Source organism: Rosa chinensis, chromosome 2 (assembly GCF_002994745.2).
Source record: "Rosa chinensis cultivar Old Blush chromosome 2, RchiOBHm-V2, whole genome shotgun sequence".
In the NCBI taxonomy this organism is placed as follows: domain Eukaryota; kingdom Viridiplantae; phylum Streptophyta; class Magnoliopsida; order Rosales; family Rosaceae; genus Rosa; species Rosa chinensis.
Window position 1 is genome coordinate 31160089 of NC_037089.1, and position 22860 is coordinate 31182948.

A 22860-nucleotide genomic window follows, 5' to 3' on the forward strand; every position below is an offset into this window, starting at 1 on the left:
TAGAAGGGGTGTAATAGCAGTATATAGGGGGGGAGTTCTTGTTTGTTGATGGAGTAGACCCAGATAAGGTCTCTATGACAGGTTTAGTATATACTGGGTTTATGATATTGGATATCAAGCCCCCCTAGTGCAATTCTGGTTTAGGATTCAAGGTAGTGAACCTAGGAGTGGCTTTCTTCCTATAACAAATGATATGGAAGTAGTCGATATGTGTAGCTTTGTTCCTCAGAGTATAAAGATGCTGGAGATGTACATAGTATATGAAGCAGAAAGAAGGGTGTTTAGAGTGGATGAGCTAGATGTTCATCCAGAGAACTTAGATCACACTAGCTTCTTGGGCTAGTGGATTGATGATATTGAAGAGGGGGAATTCATTTCTAATCGGGATGATGAGTTAAGTAAGGAAGATTGGGATCCAAAATTTTTGCCGGAGGTTATCATTGCTATGGATAGGCCTGATAAAACTGTTAATAAGGATGGGCCAGAGAAGGGAGAGATGGGAAATGGGCCAAAGAATGGATCAATGGGGCATGTGCCTGAGGAGCCAGCTAGTGAAGATATTGGGCCATATACTGACAGGAAGCTGAATATGAAAAGGGAAAAAAGGGACAAGTTTACAAGGGTAAGAGGCCAATTGAAGAAGAAGAAGATCCAGCACCTCAGGAAAAAAAAAAAACCAAGACCAAAGAAAGTTGTGGAAAAGAGGTACTCAACTAGATCTAGAGGAGAGAGCTCAAGATATAATGAAGACTTGGAAGTGCATTATGAGAGCTCCACAGATTTAGATCCTTAACTTTGAGGGCATTGTGGATTTAGACTATAATCTAAATTAAGATGTTGATGTTGACTGTAATCCCATATATGGATGGTGATCGCGGGGTGAGTGAGTGGAATGAGATGGGGTTTGATATTTAAATATATCAGCGTAGGATGAAAAATGAATCAGATGAATTAAGAAACCTTCATGGTTCTTCAGATGAAAGTGGTAAGGATAAAGAGAGATTTCCTGTCAAGTGTAGGAGAAGATTTAATGAGTGGAGAGAGTTCAAACAAAAGGAAGATGTGAAAAACACAACTTTTGAATTGGGTATGGAATTTGCAAGCTCTAATTTTTCAACTCAGCCATTAGGAAGCATTCAATGTGGACAAAAAAGGAGATCATGTTTCCCACCAATGCAAGACACAAGGGCCACGTTTGGTACACATGACGAGATTGGATTGGTTAACCTATCTTAATAGGATTGGATTGCAACAGGTTAAGATAACTAATCCTAATCTTATTGGTTGTTTGATACAAGATTGGGTAACAAACTGGATATGTCGTAAAATTTAAAAATAAATAACAATAAAAAAAATTAGATTGATCTGAAATTCAATAGTAAATGAAATTCAGTGGATTGATCTCCATGAAGCTTCAAGACCTAGCACTGCCGATCATCGCCTCAGACCTCAATGCTGTAACTCGGCCTTGGACATCATCGCCAGCCGTTCTACTCATCTTCGGTGCTTATCCATCGTCGACCATCTCCATTCCTCTTCAAGTCCAAGAACTTGAAGATCTACCCATCAGGCACAACCTATCAGATAGAAGCTTCGATAGAATTAGAGCAACAATCCACGTACAGTGGTAAATCCCAACTCATTAGCAATTGAGCAGCACAAATTTGATGATTCTGATGATCGGAATAATTTGCATAACAATGGTGGAATACCTAGGAGACTGGGTAAATTGGTGGAGAACTACAAAAATAGAAGAAGAAGAAGACGATGGAGGAAGATTGTGAGAGGTTGCAATGAGAATTGGAGGGGGAGGCAGAGGTTGATTTTTATCGTGGTGGAAGCTAGAGATGTAGATTTTGAGGCTTTCTGGTTGGATAAATTATATCTCACCTTTCTAACAAGATTAGTTATATATACCTGATAAGATTTGAAAATTCTGTCTGCAAGTTATCTGGATTGCCAAACATATTTACTTACCAGATTAGATTTAAATTAGATTTAATTTTTCCTATCCAACCTCCTTATCCAATGAAACAATGCGGCCAAGGTGTGTTCTTTTTACTTGGTAACATTTTTAATTTTACTGAACTTGTGATTGTTATTGTTACTGCTTTGTTACATTACTGATTTGGTATGATTGATCTAATTGAATATGTAGCTTTAACAAGGTCTGTGCTAAATGTGTAACATCTCCAAAGTGTCATTGGAGGATATATGTATCTACAACAGACAGGGAAAATCCAACAATCTACATTAGGAGCATTCAAATTGAGCACAAGTTTAGCACTATTGGGAAGAAGTTGTATCATATGCATGCACTCTTTATAGCAAAAGAGTACCAAGATTTCTTCGTGAGTGATCCAAACTAGACCAAAGAAGGCATACCGAATGCAATGAACATGGATTTTGGTATGGAGGTGGACTATCAAATGTGCTATAGAGCAAAGATCAAAACAATGAAGTTGGCACAAGGGAGCCATGAAGACCAATACAACTTGCTGAAGAGCTATGCTAATGAGCTGAAGAAAAGGAATCTTAGAACTTCAATGTTACTTCAAACAGAATTAGACAGAGAGTTGACAAGGTTCAAGAGGATATACATATGTTCAGCTCCTTTGAAGAAGGGGTGGAGGGAAGGTTGTAGGCCATTTATAGGTTTGGATGGCTGTCACTTGAAGGGGGTGCACAAGGGTCAATTGCTATCTGCAGTGGGGGTAGATGAGAATAATGGAATTTACCCCATTGCATGGGCAATAGTGGAGGCAGAGTGCATGGAGACTTGATTCTTGGAGTTTTTGAAGAATGACCTGGACATCCACCACTCAAGCCATTACAACTTTATGAGTGATAAACAGAAGGGACTTGAGCAAGCAATAAAAGATCTGTTTTCATATGCTACACTCAGGCATTATGTGAGACACATGCATAACAACTTTAAAAATGATGGACATAGAGGTCAGTAACCTTGCTTTTTTATACATAAATTGGTTTAACACAAATTAGAGAAATTTACATATTTCAGTACTTGCTTGTATGTTTGGAGTTAAAGTAAAGGACTAAATACTGTTTAGTCCTTGAGCTTTTGACCATAAAACACTTCAGTCCCTGACCTTCTAATTTCACACGTTTAGTCCCTATACTTCAAAATTTCAGACTAATAGGTCATTGCCATCTAAAAGTCGCGGCGAAATGTCTATTATGCCCTCAGTTCTTTTTTTTTTAAATAAATTTATTCCTTTCTCTTTTTTATTTATTCTTTTTTCTTTATTTTATTTATTCTTTTTTTTTTTCAAACAAAAAGAAAGAAAGGGAAAAAAAAAGAAAAAAAAAAAAGAAAGAAAGAAAGGGAAGAAAAAAAATTCCTTTTCAAAAATAAAATAAAATAATTAATTAAAAAAAAGAACTGAGGGCATAATAGACATTTCCCCGCGACTTTTAGACAGCAAGGACCTATTGGTCTGAAATTTTGAAGTACAGGGACTAAACGTGTGAAATTAGAAGGTCATGGACTGAAGGGTTTTATGGTCAAAAGCTCAAGGACTAAACAGTATTTAGTCCTAAAGTAAAAGATATAGGCAGTTGCTAGGAGCTATACCCTAAACATATTCACAGCAACAATAGAGGACCTGAAGAAGAGCTCAGTGAGAGGATGGCAATGGTGCATGGACAGGCCTGTAGTCTACTAGTCAAAGTCACACTTTGATCCAAAATTCAAATGTGACTTGCTGCTGAAGAACTACAGTGAGAGCTTCAACAAGAGCATTCTCCAAGTAAGGAAGAAGCCAATCTTGAGCTGTTGGAGGAAGTTAGAACACAAACCATGGTGAGGATGATAAATAAGAGGCAATCTGGGGGTAGATGGAGGTGTAAAGTTGCGCCAAGTGTGGAAAAAACCCTCAAGAAGGCAGCAGAGTTGAGTAGTAACTATAGAGCTGTACAATCAAGTCCTTGGAGGTTTGAAATTCAAGGAAGGGATGTAGCATGCCAAAGTGGTGTAGTTGCAGCTTATTCAGTGGCATTGGATTTGAAGACCTGCACTTGCATGAGGTAGGATATCTTTGGGATACCTTGTGGCCATGCAGTAGCTGCATTTTCTCCTTGGGAAAGTCCCCTGATGATTTTGTTCATGAATATTTTACAAAGGATACATATCTAAAAGCATATGAGCCAGTGATGTTTCCAATTGCTGAAGTGATTGAGTGGGAGAAGATATGTAGGCCAATTGCATCTCTTCTATATAGGAGGCAGCCTGGAAGGCCTAAAAGGTCTAGGAACAAAGAACCAGGTTAGCCAATAACTTGTCAAGTTTCATTTAAACCCAATTTTTGCGATTATGTCCATGTAACTAACTGTGTCACATTGCCTTGAAATAATTGTAGGTGAGGTAGCCTCACCTCCTGGTACAACCAAGTTACCTAAGGTGTATTACTCGTATGTAACTTGCTCAACCAAGGACCTACCAGGCAAGGAATCAGGTATGGTTTAAGGATATGGATCAGTGTTGACTTGAATTGATGTAGATCTGGATTGTTGTTATGGATTTGCATTGATAGTCATATGTATTGTTGTTGTGGATCCAAAGTCATATTGATTTGTATTTTGCGATCTCCGGAAGTTAATAATGTATTTTGCGATCCAAAGAATGCCCCTCCATCACCAGCTACTTCAGATGAATAGAGAAGAGTTGTGGAATTAAATTAGATTTGTTTTGTTTCTTGTGTTGTTGACACAGAGCACACTCTGTTTTTGTATGCTAATGATGCTAATTTGTTGTCATTTGTGCCTTCCGTAACAACAATTGTGTTTGAAACTTTGTGGCAATACAGGCTTTATTTCAAGTCATATGATGTTTGATTTTTGTCAGTCTAGTTGCATAGTTTGTGCCATATTAGTGCCACAATATGAAAGAGAGCTTCAAAAATTACAGGCACTTATTTTGGGTCAAGGTCAAAACATGAGGTACCAAAGTGATATATAATTCGGTCATCTGATGGAGGGAATTACCATTCTCTTCAAATTTGGCTGCAAATGGGTCTTCAAATCCACTTATCCACAAAGGAAAAATGGAAGGAATGTATAGGTCATTAAATTGGCGGGAATACCAGGAGGAGACGAAAATACCACTTATTATATGCCACGTGGCATGCACCGTAATGGAGCTAGCAGCTCCAGATACCACAATTGGTTGCGGTCAGAACCTCAGATACCTTTCTGGTATTTCTGAAAGCTGAGGTACGAAAGTTTAAAACGGCCAAAAAGTGAGATATACTGTACAAGCCATTTAATTCTTAAATTGTAAAATTAGTTATTTGTTGTAAAACTATCATAAAAGAATTTGAGAGAGAGAGAGAGAGTTTAGACGCAGAGAATAGGATGTGTGTTATTTATCTCACCATGAGGAGCCTTATATAGGACTACATGATGTACACAGAAAGGTAATACTCAATTACAATTCAATCACTCCTACAATTACAACCTATCAATCACCAAAATATAGGGATAGACACATATTACTCAACATCTATTACATGATTATCCACAAATATTTACAACACTCCCCCTTGGATATTCCATGTCAATAGTGTTGCATAGGTTGTGTGCGCTTCTAAGTTGCCTTGTCAAAAATTTTGCCAAGTAATAAAAACCCTGTGGGAAAAAAACAACCTTGGTCGAAGGAGAAAAAGAGCACAACGGCTTAAGTGTGGAGTAGCAGTATCACAACTTTAGAGATAGGTGAAGTCCTCTTATCAACACCATAAGTAGGTAGTATGTCTACGAGAGGGATGCATTAGGGTTGCTACACCAAAACCTTGCCCGGTAAACCCAGTGGGAAAAACCAATGGTCGAAGGGAAAAGATGAGAAAATGCAAATATATATGAAATCAAAGCATCTTCAGGATGTAGTATAAGTGGGGTGACCATGCTAAAGTTGTGCCTCGTTAAAACCTTGCCAGGTAACAAAACCCAGTGGGACAAAATAACCCTGGACGAATGACAAAAAGAGTACACGATGGTCAAGTGTGTATGCTTCTGGATACTCCCCCTGATTTCGACTTCCCCTGAAAATTACATGTTAGGTAATTCAGATAATTTACGTAGACTAATTCCTTGTACATTCTTTTGGAATGTAGACTTTGGTAGTGACTTGGTAAAGAGGTCTGCACGATTGTCTTCAGATCGAGTCTGCTTGACTTCAATCTTTTGATGCTCCTGTTTTTATGTTTGGTGTCGTCTCCTTTGATGAAACCTATCTTTATTTGCTTGATGCAAGCAGCATTATCCTCGTGGATAGTGGTTGGTTCATCAGTGGTGGAATACAGTCCACATGTGCTTCGAACATGTGTTGTGATGACACAATTGGCACGAGGACTGAATATCTAAATGCGGGTAAGTGCGAAACATCAGGTTCGAAACATGAGGTTCGTACCCAATCACCAGCTGTAATGCGGAGTAAGGTTGGTAGCAGTGGGCCTCAACGGGATCAACATAGCTGTATGCAAGATTGCATAGCCCCACGCAAAAACTAGAAGCTTGGTGCGCATTACCAAGATTTTATTTGCTAGACCATCTTGGGTGTGAACATAGGGAACTATATGTTCAGCATCAATCCCAAGGGATATGCAATAATCATCAAAAGACTTTGATGTAAACTCTCCGGCATTATCAAGTCTTATGTACTTTATGGGATAATCCGAGTGGTAAGCCCTTAATTTCATGATCTGAGGGAGAGTTTAGCAAAAGCATCATTTTCTTATGGACAATAGTGTAGCATGTGATCACTTTGTCGATACATCAACCAAAACCATTAATATTTAACTGGTCCACATGGTGGTTGAATATATATGTCCACAAATTTCCCTTGCATTCTGTGCAGAAAAATGGTGGTGTATGTACTAGTCTTTGTATATAATGGTCTAGTATTAAATATTCTTAACGAATATGGCATAGTGTGTCATTATATACAGGACCCTTATTCAGAAGAGGATACACCTGCGATGAGTTGAGGCTACGGTGGATCATACTTTGACCTGGGTGTCCCAAACGGTCATGCCATAACAAGTAGTTGCTTTAATTAGTTAGCTTCTAGCTAATAGATTTCAATTTCTCCAATGTACGCTTTTGACCACACACTTGGAGGTTATGCAAAGATATTATACTCATTTTTCTCAGTGGTTTCAACGTGATAACCGTTGGTTTGAATATCCTTAATACTCAATAACATTCTTCTGGAACATGGAGATTATAAGACCTCATTAATGGTAAGTTCAGTACCATTGGACAACATACAGTGGGTTTTGCCATAACCCTCTATCAGGTTGGATTGGCCTGATACGGTTGTCAAAGAAGTATGAATAGACATAAGTTTGAAAAATATCTCTGATCTAGGAGTATGGTGTGTGTAATAGCACTTTTAACCAGACAACAAACTTCCCCACAAGACATGCCTATTCATAAATTTAATTCAATGGATCACATGTATGAATAAGTTTATTGAATTAAATATATTCGAACATAACCACATTTCCATAATCCAAAATAATTGAAAACATAAATCAAAAAAATCCAAAAATGTTTCAGTCATTAAGATGAAATAGATATGGCACAAGGGGCCAATTATACCCATGTCTTCGAGTTCTAATCCTTGGTATGTTCAGTAATTGCCCGAAAATCCATGATCTCTATAGTGGAATTGATAGAAAATGACCCTTCAATAAAGTTGGTATTTTGAGTTCCGCGACCAGCGTAATACTCGTCTATTGCTTCGGTTATCACACAGCAAGTGCGGGACCAACAATCAATTCCTCCACATCTATAACAAAGATCATGCTAATTTTGGTGGTGGCGGGCCGAACCAATGTTCCTTTCTACTTTGGCTTGTTGGATAGGGGCACTATAACATGGGGCCATGTTTTGGGCTGGTTATATGGGCCCACCTCTCTTTCCTTGTCTTGAAAGGTCGGACTTTTTGTCCCTTCCACAGCCACAATGTCTCCTTTCGCGATTAGGTTTGCAATGAACAACATCATTTGCTTCAAGCAAAAGTGCTGCTCTTGTACCGATGGGCTTGACTTAATCATTCCTCAACTGAAGGTTGTTGTTCATTTCAGTGAGCAACAAGATAGCGATCAATTCTAAGAATTGGTAAAGTGTCTCTCTTTAACAAGATAGCGATCAATTCTAAGAATTGGTAAAGTGTCTCTCTTTCAGGCACTAGTCAATAGGTCCAATTTGTTAATATTATGTTATGGGTTCAAGTTATAGTTGGATTATTTGTTGAAAAACAATTTATTTTTAATAGTAGGACTCACTCCTAAATTGACTATGCAGACCACCTCGACACCACATCATAAAACATAGGCCATATATGAGCCACATTAACAAGTTAAATAACTCAATTGTCGGAAAACTAACAAATTGGATTTATTAGATCAAAATTGAAAGTGCAGGGGTGTTTTTGATGAAATTAGAAGTTCAGGGACTGAATTGATTTTGGACCTAAACCACAGGGTAGTAATTTGTATTTAGCCCTATTTACAACATTATTTGAATTATTTGTTAAATTGTAAAATTAGTTACCTTCAAAAATTACAGGCACTTATTTTGGGTCGGGGTCAAAATATAAGGTACCAAAGTGATATATAATTTGGTCATCTGATGGAGGGAATTACCATTCTCTTCAAATTTGGCTGCAAATGGGTCTTCAAATCCTCAAAGGAAAAATGGAAGGAATGTATAGGTCATTAAATTGGCGGGAATACCAGGAGGAGATGAAAATACCACTCATTATATGCCATGTGGCACGCACCGTAACGTAGCTAGCAACTTCAGATACCACAATTGGTCGCTGTCAGAACCTCTGATACCTTTCTGGTATTTCTGAAAGCTAAGGTACGAAAGTTTAGAATGGCCAAAAAGTGAGATACTGTACGAGCCATTTAATTGTTAAATTGTAAAATTAGTTATTGGAATTATTTTTTAAGTTGTAAAATTAGTTACCAAAAATAAATATTTGTTTTGAAATATATAAACTTGATTGTTACAATTCATATGTAAGTGAAAATTGAGTTTTTACTTAAAATGCTCTCAGTTTATATAAACTGTGAATTATAGTTGGTATTAATAACATTCTTGAAAGGATGATTACGTATATATACATTTCTGTGAAATATATATCTTGGTGGAATTGATTGTGGTGAAAATACTTATTGTTTTTTTTTTTTTGAAAGAATAGATAATTTCATTGCTTATTCATGGCCAAAAGCATGTGCTTCAATTGTTGTCTTGTACCAAAATCATAAATGGCCCAAGTTGCTAAACATATTGAAAGGTACCCTCATTGTAAACAGAATGAGCTCACTTATTCGAGCTAAACAATGGACCAAACCCTCACAACTTAACTTTCTCAAATAGTAAAACTAGTTGTCTAGATACCTCAATTGGTGTACAACTAGAGAAACTAAAATTAAGCAGACAAAAACCAAAGTCTATTTGATAGGCACAGATGATTAGAAGGACCTCCAACCCCAATTGATAAGCTGCTAAGTAATGGATGAGGGTGTCAAGGTACTCTCCATATAGGCTTAGCTATCAAACTGGTCAAAGATCCCATAATCTTCTTATAACCCATTTCTAAAGCAAAGCCTAAAAGCCCAGAGACAGGAAAAGGAGAAGCAGCCCAGAAGCACCATCACCTCATCGGGAGGTCTTCCTCCCCAACAGAAAATCGCTGGCTGGTAGGATCTGCAAGCTGATGTCCAATGAGGCTGGACCACTACTATTGTGTTTGACAATGAGATTGGACTTCAACCACTAACTTCGTTGCTAGGAATGACCAAGAACCACTGAGAAATCAATGATTCTCACTGATTGAAGTCTAAAATATTGCTAGGCATTAATGACAACTATGCCGGTGAAATTGAAACAAAGATGCTGCTGACTCTCGTTGCTAGAACATCAAAGTGCTCTATGAGAACTAAGATAACTCGCGTTGTTGGGTTCGGCTTGTGCCGCTGGGATAGCGCCAAACGCAGACGGCTAGGGTTTTATAATACTTTCGTGACTCTTAAGCGGACTTTCATAGATGGATCATATATATTGTTTTAAGACTTAATATTGTGAGGAAAACAATAAATTGTGGGAAAGATTATTTATATTGTTTTGAAAGTGTTTTGAGTTGTGGAAACGTTAGTTATAAAGTATACAATTATGATATTGTTTTAATGAGTTTTATGAAATATTTTTGGGTCTAGTGTGGCCTCCTTAAATGTCTTGGTCTGGTGTGACCGTGGGTTTAGTTGAATTGGAGAATAAATTGGGAAGCAAGTCCTTGGGTGAAAGGCCAGATCCAGTTAGAGCTCTAGTCTGTTTGGCAATGTATTCATGGGGGTAACTGCGCGGTTATTGTAACTCATGAATATTGTTTTAAAAAAAATCTCAAAAGTATTCTTTCTTTTATTATCTAAGGGCTTTCAGATTTAAATTGTTGAGTTAACAAATGATCCGAAATGTTGCTGTGGTGACTTGTGCTTTCATTAAACAAAAGGATGTTGAGTTTTGAAAATAATCCTTGTGTTGATTTGTTTTTTTTTTAGTTGAACGGGTGATTTTGATATGGCATGTGATGTTGCTTAATAATTTAATCTTAAGTTGAGATTTTATAAGTATGTGTTTGATTTGGTGATTGTGAATGAGTTTACTCATACAAACTTAAAAATCTTATCGGGTTGACGGCTAACCTTAGGCAATTTTGTTAATCTAGGAGGTGGGGCTACTTCACCTACAAGAAATTCAAGTAATTTGGGCAAGTTAGAAACCAAAAGTGCACTAACTGCATAAACATAAGTTCATAACCCTAAGACCTTACATGCTTCCTTTGTCCTAGCAGTTTTAGGCCTCCCTGGCTGCCTCCTATACCGAGGTGGTGCAATTGGCCTGTTAATCTTCTCCCACTCCTTCACTCTAGTTATTGGATGCATAATAGGCTCATATGCCTTCATATACATGTCTTTGCTATAGTATGCATCCACAAAATCATCAGGTGTCATGCCTTTTGAAAAGATTGCAGCTATTGCATGCCCACATGGCAGGCCAGATACATCACATCTTTGACAAGTGTAACTTTTGAGATCCAATGCAATTGAATGTTGTGCAACCACCCCACTCTGGCAGCCCACCCCTCTTCCTTGAACCTCATACCTCTAAAGACTTGAAGGAACATGTCGACAGTCATGGCTGAAATTTGCATTCTCTTTCAGCTGCTTCTCCACTCTTGGTCCAACTTTGCACTTCCAATTAGGGCCAGAGTTCCTTCTGTTTGCTAATCTAACCATGGTTGCTATTCTAATTTCTTCCAAACATGCAAGTATAGGCTACTTCCTTGCTGACAGCACACTCTTGTTAAAGCTCTCACTGTGGTTATTCAAAAGAAAAAAACACTTAGATTTATGGTCAAAGTGTACTTTGACCAATGTTTGGCAGGTCTGTCCAAGCACCACTACCATCAACTAAGTGAGCTCTTCTTCAAATCTTCCATTGGCTCCATAAAAGTATCCATGGTACAGCTTATGGCCACAACCCACAATTTTTGTTTCAACTCTAAACCTACAACCAATAGCAGTCACATAAAAAACTTATGTTACAAACACATATTCAAAGTTCAAAACATAAAAAGAATAGAATGCAAATTATATAAGTACCTGTGTGTCCATCAGTCTTGAAGTTGTTGTGCAGATGCCTTACACAATGCATATGTGTAGGATCAGGAAACAATTCTTTAATGGTCTACTCAAGGCCTTTTTGCTTGTCACTCATAAAAGTATAATGCTCTAAGTGATGGATGTCAAGATCTGCCTTCAAGAATTCTAAAAACCATGTCCAGCTCTCCCTGCTTTCTGCTTCCACAATAGCCCATACTATTGGATAGATTCTAATATTTCCATCTATTCCAACTGTAGAGAGGAGTTGACCTTTGTGTACAATCTTCAAGTGGTAGCCATCCAAACCAATGTATGTCCTACATCCCTCTCTCCCACCCCTTTTCAAGCAGCTATACAAATGTAAATCCGCTTGAATCTGGATATCTCCCCATTAAGTTCAGTTTGTATCCATACTGATATTCCAAGATTCCTCTTCTTGAGCTCATGGGCATATGATTCCAACAAATTGTACTGGTCCTCATAGCTGCCTTGTGCTAGCTTCTTGGCTTTCATCCTGACTCTATAACATATTTGATATCGAACCTCTATTCTAAAGTCTTTGTTAATTACATTCTGCATGCCTTCCCTTGTCCAATTTGGATCACTCATTAAAAACTCTTGATATTCTTATGGAATGAAGGAAGCATGCATATGGTAGACCTTCTTAGCAAGTGAACTACAAGTGTGTTCAAGCTGCATACTTCTGATGAATATGATGGGGTTGTTTAGATCAATGGTTTATGCATAAATCCTCCATGGACATTTAGGGCTAGTCCTGCAGACAGCACACACCTGCTCAAGGCATATGAAATCGTTAGAAAGACATATTCCATTCCAAGTGTTCAAAAAAGTATAAACATAACATGTTCTAGCAGAATGCTCACCTTGTGCCTTGTGTTGGGTTTAAATCTGAGCTCCTTCTTTGTTATAATAGAATGGTTTCTAATAGCACTCTTGAACACCCTAGAGTTGGCAAACTCCATCCCCAACTCAAATGTAGGGTTTTTCATATCTTCATTTCCCTTAAACTCTCTCCATTGGCTGAACCTTTTCCTACACTTGACAGGAAACTTGTGATTGTTTTCACCATCATTCTCTGAAGAATACTGCTCTCCATCTTGTCCCTCTGAACCATATCCATCATTTTCTGATATGTTCCCCTCATACCCCGTCTCATCCTATTCATTGACCCCATTGCCATCCACATTCTGTTCAAATTGAATGTCATTATCCTCATCATGGAGATCATTACCAGAGTCAACAATTCAATCAAAGTTTGAGTCCTCTGAATCTGTTGAACTGTCAGAGGACACATCATGTCCATCATCTTGTTATTCAGAACCCTCAGCTTATGCCTCTGCTTGTCTTGAAGATTTCCCTCCAAATCTAGTGGCATATCTCTTCTGGACTTGTCTCCTTGGTTTTCCCTTCTTTTTCTTTAGTGCAAGAATGTCCTCTACTTCCACCCTCTATTTACCTTTGTCAACAGCTCTTTTTTTCCCTCTTTGAGTTTCAGTTTGGGTCACTCCAAAAGCACTTAGAAGCCCATCATCCTCATTACCATGTACTAGCCCTTCATCATTATGTGCAGGTAATGGCCCATCACCATTATTACCTGAAACAGGCCCACTTCCATTACCAGCTTCTGGCCCATCATCATCATCATCATCATCATCATCATCATCATTTACCTCCACAACTTCCATAACTTCTGGAATAAACTCATCAATCAAATCCTCATCCTCATCCTCCTCATCAGAATTGGGCCCTCCTTCAATGTCATCAATCCACCAGTTCATGAATCTTGTGTGGTCAATATCTTCATCAAACTTATTCAGCTCATCCTCTCTAAACACTCTCCTCTCACTTAAGCAAACAATGTACATGTCAATGCTCTTTGTTCTTGGGGAGATGAAGGTGCACATGTCCATTGCATCCTTGTCAGCAGTAATTGGCAAAAATCCACTCCCTTCCTCACTAGCAAGAATCCTAAACCACATCTGCAATGAAGGGTTTTGATACCCTAGATCATAAGCCCAATAGTGCAGCCATGTCCAAGACACCTTGTCAGTGTCTATTCCATCAACATACACTACATCTCCCCTTCTATAAACCCTATTTAAACCTCTCTCACTGTGAAACCTTCCTCTATGGTGTATCTTCACAGTGAACACATAAGTACATGCATATGAAATTTCAAAATATCATGACCTAAACCATTGAGTGCAGATCAAATTCCACAATTTTAAACCCTAAGAACATAAGTTCATTACATCACATTTTCTTCCTAAAGTTTGTTACTTATATTTATTCCATAAATAGCACACATCAATTAAGGACAAACAATGAATTGAGATTTATCATTTTCACTAACCCAGCATCAACAACCCTGCCCTCTTCATTTAAGTGCGTAACCTCTAAAACTACTGTTAAGCTGCTCTGAACTTAAATTCACAACCAACCAAACCACAAACCCTAAGCCTAAAGCATTTAACCTCTACCACTTCAAGCCCGACATCAAACAGACAAGGAAATAAATAATTGCAGATGGAGACAAAAATGCCCTAAACCCTAAACCAAACCCTAGATAAAACCATCGATAACGTTAAACAAAGCCATTCTACCCGAATAGAGTAAAAGGGGAAAACTTTACACTGGGGACCATTTGATTTTACCTAAATAAACTGGTGGCTCCCCATTGACTCGAAAATACCTCCAGCTCTCTATAGTACCTAATCAGGAGAATCAAATCTCCTTTTCTCTGTTGTTTCAGTGGATAGGGAATCAAATCTCTGTAGTTTATAGGCGCATTTTATGCAACGTTTATAATGTTAATCCTTATATTAATCTTTGTTAGTTTATTCTATTTTCTCTTTATTTATTTACTTTTATGTTTATTAGGGTTTTTGGAGCAAATATACAAAAAGGAGATAATATGGAGGAAAGATGTGCAAATAAAGAAAAGCTTGAAGCCCTGGCCCTAGCAAGTGACCTTGATGAATCGAAGAGCCTAATCCGTCGAGATGACGCAGCAATAAAAGAGAAAATATTCAGAAAATATTGATGATGATATGGCAAATTCTCATTGGACAAAAGTGTGGAGAATCCTAAATCAAATAGAGAATAAAGAAATTGCCTTTCTCTACAATTCAAGGAGTCTCAAACCAAAAAGGAATGAAAGAGGACTCAAGGAGCAATATAAAAGGGCTTTGCAAATTTGAAAAAGCTCTTCTCTTCCCTTCTCTCCTCTCTTTCCTCTCTCCTGCAACTTCTTATTTTTTCTCTTTAGCTTGTTTTTGTTTTTACTAACTCTTTAGTTAGGGGTTGTTGAAGCCCCAAATCATGATTGTAAACTAGTTATTACTTTAAATTAGTTTTGTTTATCTATTGGATGAGAACCTAATTTCTATCTTCACATTGATGATTCCTTTGCATGTTTTCTTTGGTGCACAACTTAGATTGCATGTTTAGGGTTTTATTGCTATGAATGATAATTTCCTGTGCCTTGCTTCGAGGGTTCCGTTGAGAGTTCTAGAGTAGTAAATTGTCTATAAGGCAAGTGATTAGGTTCCTAGGTTAATTGAGACGCGTCGTACTCAAGATGCCTTGTGATGTCTCGTTTTTCTATTGCGTAATGATTTCTTTGTGTTAAATCTAGAGTTGCGTCAACCTAGGTTGCATTTTAGAAAATAGGTTAGGTGTAGAGCGTCTCTCACCTAACATACAAGTAAGGAAAAACAATAGGTTAATTCAGGTGTTAGGTTAATTTGAGCATCTTCATCCATAGATAAATGAAATTAGGTTGAACATGATTAGTTTACTTGATTGATTGGTGGTGGATGCAATTCCTCTAACTTGTTTTATTTTTGATTTTCAAAACTCTGAATCAAGTCTTTTTATTTTTAGAGTCATTTAGTGTTTCGTTTTTATTTAATTAGTTTGTCAACCAAAACACCTTCAAAAATATCAAACTTTGTCAGTAGTCAGTTTGTCATGTCTAAAGTCTATTTGTAAATTTTTGTGACATTTAGAGTAGTTTAGAGTTGTCTGTCAGTCAGATCTTTCTAACTGAACAGTTTATGATTTATTTTGTTTTGAGTATTTAGATTAGTGATTAGGCCACAATCTCTTGCGGGAACGATCCTTACTTGCATATACTATTTTCGACATTCTTGTAGGGTTAAATTATAGGTATTTTTGTGCGTCTATTTAGGTGTACAGAAATAGTCTATCAGTTATGTTCAGTAAAAGAGTGGAAGACTGAAAGAGAGAAGACTACAGATTCGGTATGAGAGAGAGAGTCTAAAAGTGAAAGTGAAAGTGAATCCAAATTGGGGACAAAAGGTAAGGTTAGAGAGAAAACATGAATGGATGAAATGACCCTTGCAAATTTGAATTTTGACTAATTCGGTAACGACCAACAGTGTTTCAATTACTAATATTGGATCGGGGTCCGAACTTCAGGTACCAAAGTAACATTTTTTAAAGTTCAGATACGAAAGTTACTAATATGCCAAAAATCAGTTACTGTTTGCATTTCTTTCCATTAAAATTTGGGTGTGACAGCTTCAGTCTTTCAATTGGTGATATACTTCAACCAAGGCAAGTTAGATTTTTTAGGTAGAAAATGATGTCATAATCAGTTTGTTGTTTGATACGATTTTTAGACTCCATGGTTAGAGCACCCACTACCTATGTACAAAGTCATGGGTTCAAGTCACCATGGGAACATGAGTGAAATCCTTTGATCATCTTTTAGGAAAAAAAAAATTTTGATATGATTTTTAGACTCCTAAACATTTTTGCTCTAATGTGGTTGTGCAGTGGTGTTCACCTGGTCAGTTGCTGACCAAAGAATTTATGCTCAACAACCTTCAGATTTACATCCAAGGGTGGAAAACAAAACACCTTAACTTAATAATAATTCTCTCAGCCCTTGGATTTAGATCCAAGGGTGGTTGAGCATTATTTTCTTGGTCAATAACTGACCAGGTGAACATTTTCGTGTGGTTGTGATGTCAAAACATTGTTAAAGTAAATTTTTCTTTTTATAGGTGAACTAGCATAACAAATTATCGGTTGATACGTGAAATTTTTTTTTTTTACATTGGAGGTTTTTTTTTTCTTTTTTTTTCGGTAATCAATTATTGTAAGAATTTTTTTTTCAAAGAAGGGAGTAAATGAAAAATAAAATTGGTTGGTTTACAGTAGAGTGATTTGAAATTTGAAGAGTATTGGTGGCATAAGTCGCGTGTGTTTTAGTGCAAGCCAAACACCACTGTTGTACATGAATAATTGTCACGGACAAACAGACCAATACAACACTCGAGATTCTGTAATGTGACGCGAACCGTGGGGCCTTAAACGCCGACGTGGCACTGATCTTCCAGGCCCACAGATCGGACGGCTGAGCTTTACTCAAGCACAAACATCCATAACATGGAAAAGGCTGTCAGCCAGGTCACTCTATCTTTTCTGGTGGCCGAAATGATTCCCCCTCACACAGAAATTAAATTCCTTTTTATTTTTATTTTAAAAGGAAAATAATTATATCCTAAAATTTAAAAAATATATAATCTAAAATAATGAAAATTCTTAATTTGGTCCGAATTTCATGTGCATTTCAAAACCCCCGGCTATATAATAGCCCACTCTTATTTCGAGCTCACCCTAATTCTGCTTCATTTTCGAGTCCACTGAGTCAGAGACAGCCAAGCCTTCGTCAGCAGAGGTCGGCTCGGTGTTCTTCATCGCCGCCGTCTTCGATCGTCTTCAACTTTTTCAAGGTAATCGGAGCGGATCTGTGAGCTTCTTTCTGTTTTTGTATCATTTCGTTGTGAAATTCTGCTAGAGTTTGAAGTTTCTGGTTTGAATTTGAGAGCGTTTTTTTCTTTTTTTAAATGAGAAGTAGATTGGAGGTTGTTTGTGTTTGATCTGGAAGGTTTTGTGCTGATTCTGCTGTGTGAGTGATGGTTGGAGTTAGATCTGGAATCAGCTTTGAATTTTATTGACCGATCGCTGTGTTTGAATGCGATTTTAGACTCTTCGTTGTGTTAGAGGCCGTTTGATTGTCTGATCTGGTTTTAGTTTCGTTGGATCTCATGCTTCTGATCTGCTATATCAGTAAATCGTTTAGATCTGTCTGCTTTTTTTCTTCTTTTTTTTTTTTTTAAATTTTTGTTGAAGAATTGTGGAAGTTTTTTTATGCTTAAAACTGTGCTTGGTAACTGTTTGGCGAAGCATTTGAACTCTGATAGTTTAGATTTAAACTCATGAAAAGTGTTTTTTGGAAATTATTCAAAACAAAGTAGGATAAGAGATAGATGGTTGGGGGAAATATAGTAAGCTGTTTGAAAGATAATGATGAATTTTGATGATTCATCACATTATTTAAATCTTTCGTAATGAATGTATGTCCTCTTTTTATTCAATCACTGATTTTTTGAATGATCAAATGATTTGAATAATAAGGCCTTAGAAAGTTTCTACCTGCATGTGTTTTTTTATTGAATTGAATAGCATAGTTTTGGATGAGATCTTTACGTCTTTCTTTGTTGATTAAAATGTAAGCTATATGGAAAGGAATGGATATATGAGAGTGATTTACTGTTAAAATCTATGAACTAGAACACTGAATGTTCATTTGATTACTGAACAATGTGCCCGGTTCTGACCAATGTATGACATTAAAAAGGTAATTTGTTTTCATTGCACTAATTTCTTCATGTCCGTGCTTCAGGTTTGTAAAATATGGCCGATACTGAGGACATTCAGCCTCTCGTTTGTGACAATGGGACTGGAATGGTGAAGGTAAGTGTCATTTCTTGTTCCTGTTTATGTTTTTATATCACCCGTACCACTGCTTGTCAACATCTTAAGTGGACATTGGTTGTGTAGGCTGGTTTTGCTGGTGATGATGCTCCCAGGGCTGTGTTTCCTAGTATTGTTGGTCGGCCACGACATACTGGTGTCATGGTTGGTATGGGGCAGAAGGATGCCTATGTAGGTGATGAAGCACAGTCTAAAAGAGGTATTCTTACCTTGAAATATCCCATTGAGCATGGTATAGTAAGCAACTGGGATGACATGGAGAAGATCTGGCATCACACTTTCTACAATGAGCTCCGTGTTGCTCCTGAAGAGCACCCAGTTCTTCTTACTGAGGCTCCTCTTAACCCCAAGGCCAACAGAGAAAAGATGACGCAGATTATGTTTGAGACCTTCAATGTGCCCGCTATGTATGTTGCCATTCAGGCTGTTCTCTCTCTGTATGCTAGTGGTCGTACAACTGGTTAGTATAAAATATTTCTCTGGTCTGAGTCTTAATGTCCTTATTATCAATGTTATTCTGGCATTAAATGGGCTCTTCCTTTCACAGGTATTGTGCTTGACTCTGGTGATGGTGTGAGTCACACTGTGCCAATCTACGAAGGTTATGCCCTCCCCCACGCCATCCTTCGTCTGGACCTTGCTGGACGTGACCTTACAGATGCTTTGATGAAGATTCTCACTGAAAGAGGGTACATGTTCACCACCACTGCTGAACGAGAAATTGTCCGTGACATGAAGGAGAAGCTTGCATATGTTGCCCTTGACTATGAACAAGAACTTGAGACTGCCAAGAGCAGCTCCTCAGTTGAGAAGAACTATGAGCTTCCTGACGGCCAAGTCATCACAATTGGAGCTGAGAGATTCAGGTGCCCAGAAGTCCTCTTCCAACCATCCCTCATCGGAATGGAAGCTGCCGGCATTCATGAGACTACCTATAACTCCATTATGAAGTGTGATGTGGATATCAGAAAAGACTTGTATGGCAACATTGTGCTCAGTGGAGGTTCAACTATGTTCCCTGGTATTGCAGACAGGATGAGCAAGGAAATCACTGCTCTTGCTCCAAGCAGCATGAAGATCAAGGTTGTGGCTCCACCAGAGAGGAAGTACAGTGTCTGGATCGGAGGGTCCATTCTTGCTTCCCTCAGTACCTTCCAACAGGTGTGTATCAGTTCCCACAGTACAATGTGTAAATGTTTTTTTGCAGTTTTAAATCTTAATGTATAGGTTTTGTTTGAGACTGACAAGTTTTCTTTTGTTGCTCAGATGTGGATTTCTAAGGGAGAGTATGATGAGTCTGGTCCATCCATTGTCCACAGGAAGTGCTTCTGAGTTCTATAAATGTTTTGGTGGTGAGTTATTTTTTTTTCAATTTAGTTGGATTTTCGTGTCAAGTGTCATGTGGTTGGGATGTTTGTAGTGGAGAGTGATTGGGATCTTTTTTTTTCCGTCCTTAATTCCCTTTTTGTTCTATATTTGACGGTTCTTTTTCTTTCTTTTTTTCTTGGGAACATTAATATTACTAGCTTTATTGTATCTGAATGATAGTGTCAGTTTGTGGTCATAAACTGCTATGGAAATTATATTTAAATACTGGCTTGAAAGCTTGAGAGGAATTTTGCTCCTGTGCTTGCTTGCATTTGTATTTATTTGTTGCCCCTTTCCTTGAGGGTTACACATTTTATTTTGAGATGCCACTATGCTGGAGATGTTTTATCTATCCTGCTGGTAGTTTGGAATTTACATTCTCACAAGTTGAGAACTGAAGATAAGTAGGAGTATATCCTTTCGTGCTCACAAACTTGAATCTATTGACACAGCTTCAATCAATTGAGGCTGGGAAGGACATTTTATTTAAGTTTTCTTTTATGAGTGCTTGGAAGACCATTGATGCCCACATTTTTATAACTGCACGCACCCAGCATCTGGTTCTGTGTGATGTGGTGATGGTCTGTTGCCATAGAAAAGAAATGCCTAGATAAAAATTTCGCTTCCCAGACCATTCCAGTTCCACCCAAAAGAGTGACTACCATACCAAAAGCTCCATTGGCAACCCTTATACCATCCACCCATATTTGATCGACGTTTCATATTAATTTGCTGAGGGTATAGAGGAAGTTGCAAGTAAAAACATGAGCAAATGACAAATCCAGACTTACGTGCCATATTCATTTGCTGAGGGCATAGAGGAAGTTGGAAGTAAAAACATGAGCAAACGACAAATCAACTACCTGATGGGCATAGAAATTCTTAGCTTCGAAAGGGGGACAGCAATCTGAAATTGGACTCCCAGTTCTTAGCTTTGAAAGGTAAGACATCAATATCAATCTGAAAATGAACTCCCAGTTCTTAGCTTCGAAAGGGAGACGTCAATCTGAAATTGAACTCCCATTTCCTTTCAGCACCAAACCGATTGGCGTCCGGACCTAACGGAGAAATTTGAACAGGAAGACATATTTGCCCATGTGGAATATGAAAGTACAGCAAATTTAAGAAGAGGGCCACACTCAAGCCAATTGTCAAGTCCAAAGAGCACAGATTCACCATTCCCAAATCTTAATCTCAAACCCTGTGTTAATAACGGAGCACCATAGAAGAGCAGCAAGCCAGCAAGTATTCGTTATGTCCTTAGCTTGCAAGATCCTTATGTTTGGAGTACTTTGCATGTAGTTACCGCTTAACCCCAAAGTACTTTGCATTTAGTTACGGCTTAACCCCAAAATCGCTCATCTTTATACACAACAATCACACAGTGGCTAATTTCCAAAACATCACTATTAAACATCAGGTGATAGATTTCCCAAAAGCAAGATAGCAATGTCCCTAATAACATTATAACATCGATACAATACTCATAAAAAAGGCATAAGAAAATGTTACAAAGGCCATAAAACATCACAATTCACAACTGATAAAACAAACCAAAAATGAAATAAAAGAATCACCGAACGGGTTCAGGCACATTCCCTCCAAAAACCTTAGCAATTTTTTCTGTTGGAACCAAAGGCAAATAGGAGGCCACCCTGTACCCCTTCTCCGCAGTGCAACGGACACTGTGATTGTACTTTTCGGAACAATATGCAGCAGTCGGTACAACAATCTCAGCCACCTTCGGTACCACAGGTAGCTCATTCAGCTTTCTCCATGCACAAACAGCACATTGCTCAGCTTTCGGTTCGTACTTGGAGTATACCAACTTAGCCATGCTTGTGCTCCTTTGCTGAAACTCCAATGCAACAGCTCGAGCCGCCTCTGGCGCTTTCTGAGCAAAAGACATTGCTTGGGATGAAGCCAGCTTGGTCACAGATTCGTCGACCTTGCCATCAACGAAAGCAAGGAGGTTGGCGGGGAGAGCCTGGTACTTGTCATACACAGGTCCAACAACAGTCTTCACAGCTCCCTCCGCTGACTCAACGCCGGGCCTCAGTGGACCGGATTTCTCCTTGGCATAACCATAAGCATTTGAGAAGCAAACCGCGGCGTGAAGTGCAGCCACTTGAACAAATTGCAGGTACTTGAGCCGCTGCTGCTCTTCCACCTCCTCCGCCATCTGTTTTTGCTGCGTGGTCAAGTCCTCTTGAGCCATATATCTAGCTTCTAACAAAGGAGTTTCTTTCTGTTGGAACTAAAATCGCAGATAAAGAACAATGAATAATATATATTTCTCGATGTGAATTGTGTTGGAGGGTTTAGGGAGACGATGAGGCTTTATAGGAGAAGAGCCATCGAATTGAAACTTAGTTCTTAAGAATTCAGAAGCTTCGGCAGAAAACAGTGTCGTGTTGCAGTTCTTTTGGCAAAGCCAGCTGCCAAGTCCGTGTTATGAGTTTCGCTTAATGAGGAAGTCGGTCAACGATGCAACATTATTGACTTATTCAGGATGAAGTACTAACTTAGCCGGATAACAAGGAAGCGCCATAATAAAAAATTAAAAATGTCGGTAATACCTTGTTAGATAATAAAAAGAAATTGCAATCTGGGGTACCAAATTTCACTCCGTTATAATTTTCCAACTCTATCTGGTGAAAAATAATTAAAAAGAAATTTCTAACTCTTTGTTAGAGCTCACAATCTGTCGTGGATAAATTTATCACATTAGTTTTGTATCCATCAGGAGATGCAATATAATAAAACACTTGGTTTCTCTCTACTGGGATTTAACATCTGCACTATTCCCTGTTGTTAAGATTAATGATAGTATTCCACTAATAGGCGGTTTGTTTTTTCGCGTCCCTGAAACTACACTTCTAATTATCATGTCAAATAAATATTCGTATGGCTTGGCGTCTTCAGAAAACACTGCAGATTGGAGTTGCTTAAATTCAGACAAAGG

General features: G+C 38.1%; 3 protein-coding genes across 3 annotated transcripts; 1 reads left to right on the forward strand and 2 right to left on the reverse strand.

Moving 5' to 3' along the window:
- Positions 1–13165: 13165 nt before the first annotated feature.
- On the reverse strand, positions 13166–13696 carry LOC112184111 (acidic leucine-rich nuclear phosphoprotein 32 family member B-like). The gene has a single exon (XM_024322398.1). It carries the CDS (start codon positions 13694–13696, stop codon positions 13166–13168), a length of 531 nt encoding a protein of 176 aa, XP_024178166.1.
- A 3631-nt stretch (positions 13697–17327) lies between these two features.
- On the forward strand, positions 17328–20152 carry LOC112185680 (actin-7). Its single transcript, XM_024323957.2, has 5 exons — positions 17328–17482; positions 18436–18506; positions 18594–18987; positions 19075–19688; positions 19794–20152. The coding sequence occupies exons 2-5, from the start codon at positions 18447–18449 to the stop codon at positions 19857–19859; spliced, it is 1134 nt and encodes a 377-aa protein (XP_024179725.1). The 5' UTR covers positions 17328–17482; positions 18436–18446; the 3' UTR covers positions 19860–20152.
- A 1135-nt stretch (positions 20153–21287) lies between these two features.
- Positions 21288–22226, reverse strand: LOC112185681 (stress-related protein). Its single transcript, XM_024323958.2, has one exon. It carries the CDS (start codon positions 22111–22113, stop codon positions 21469–21471), a length of 645 nt encoding a protein of 214 aa, XP_024179726.1. The 5' UTR covers positions 22114–22226; the 3' UTR covers positions 21288–21468.
- Positions 22227–22860: the final 634 nt, after the last annotated feature.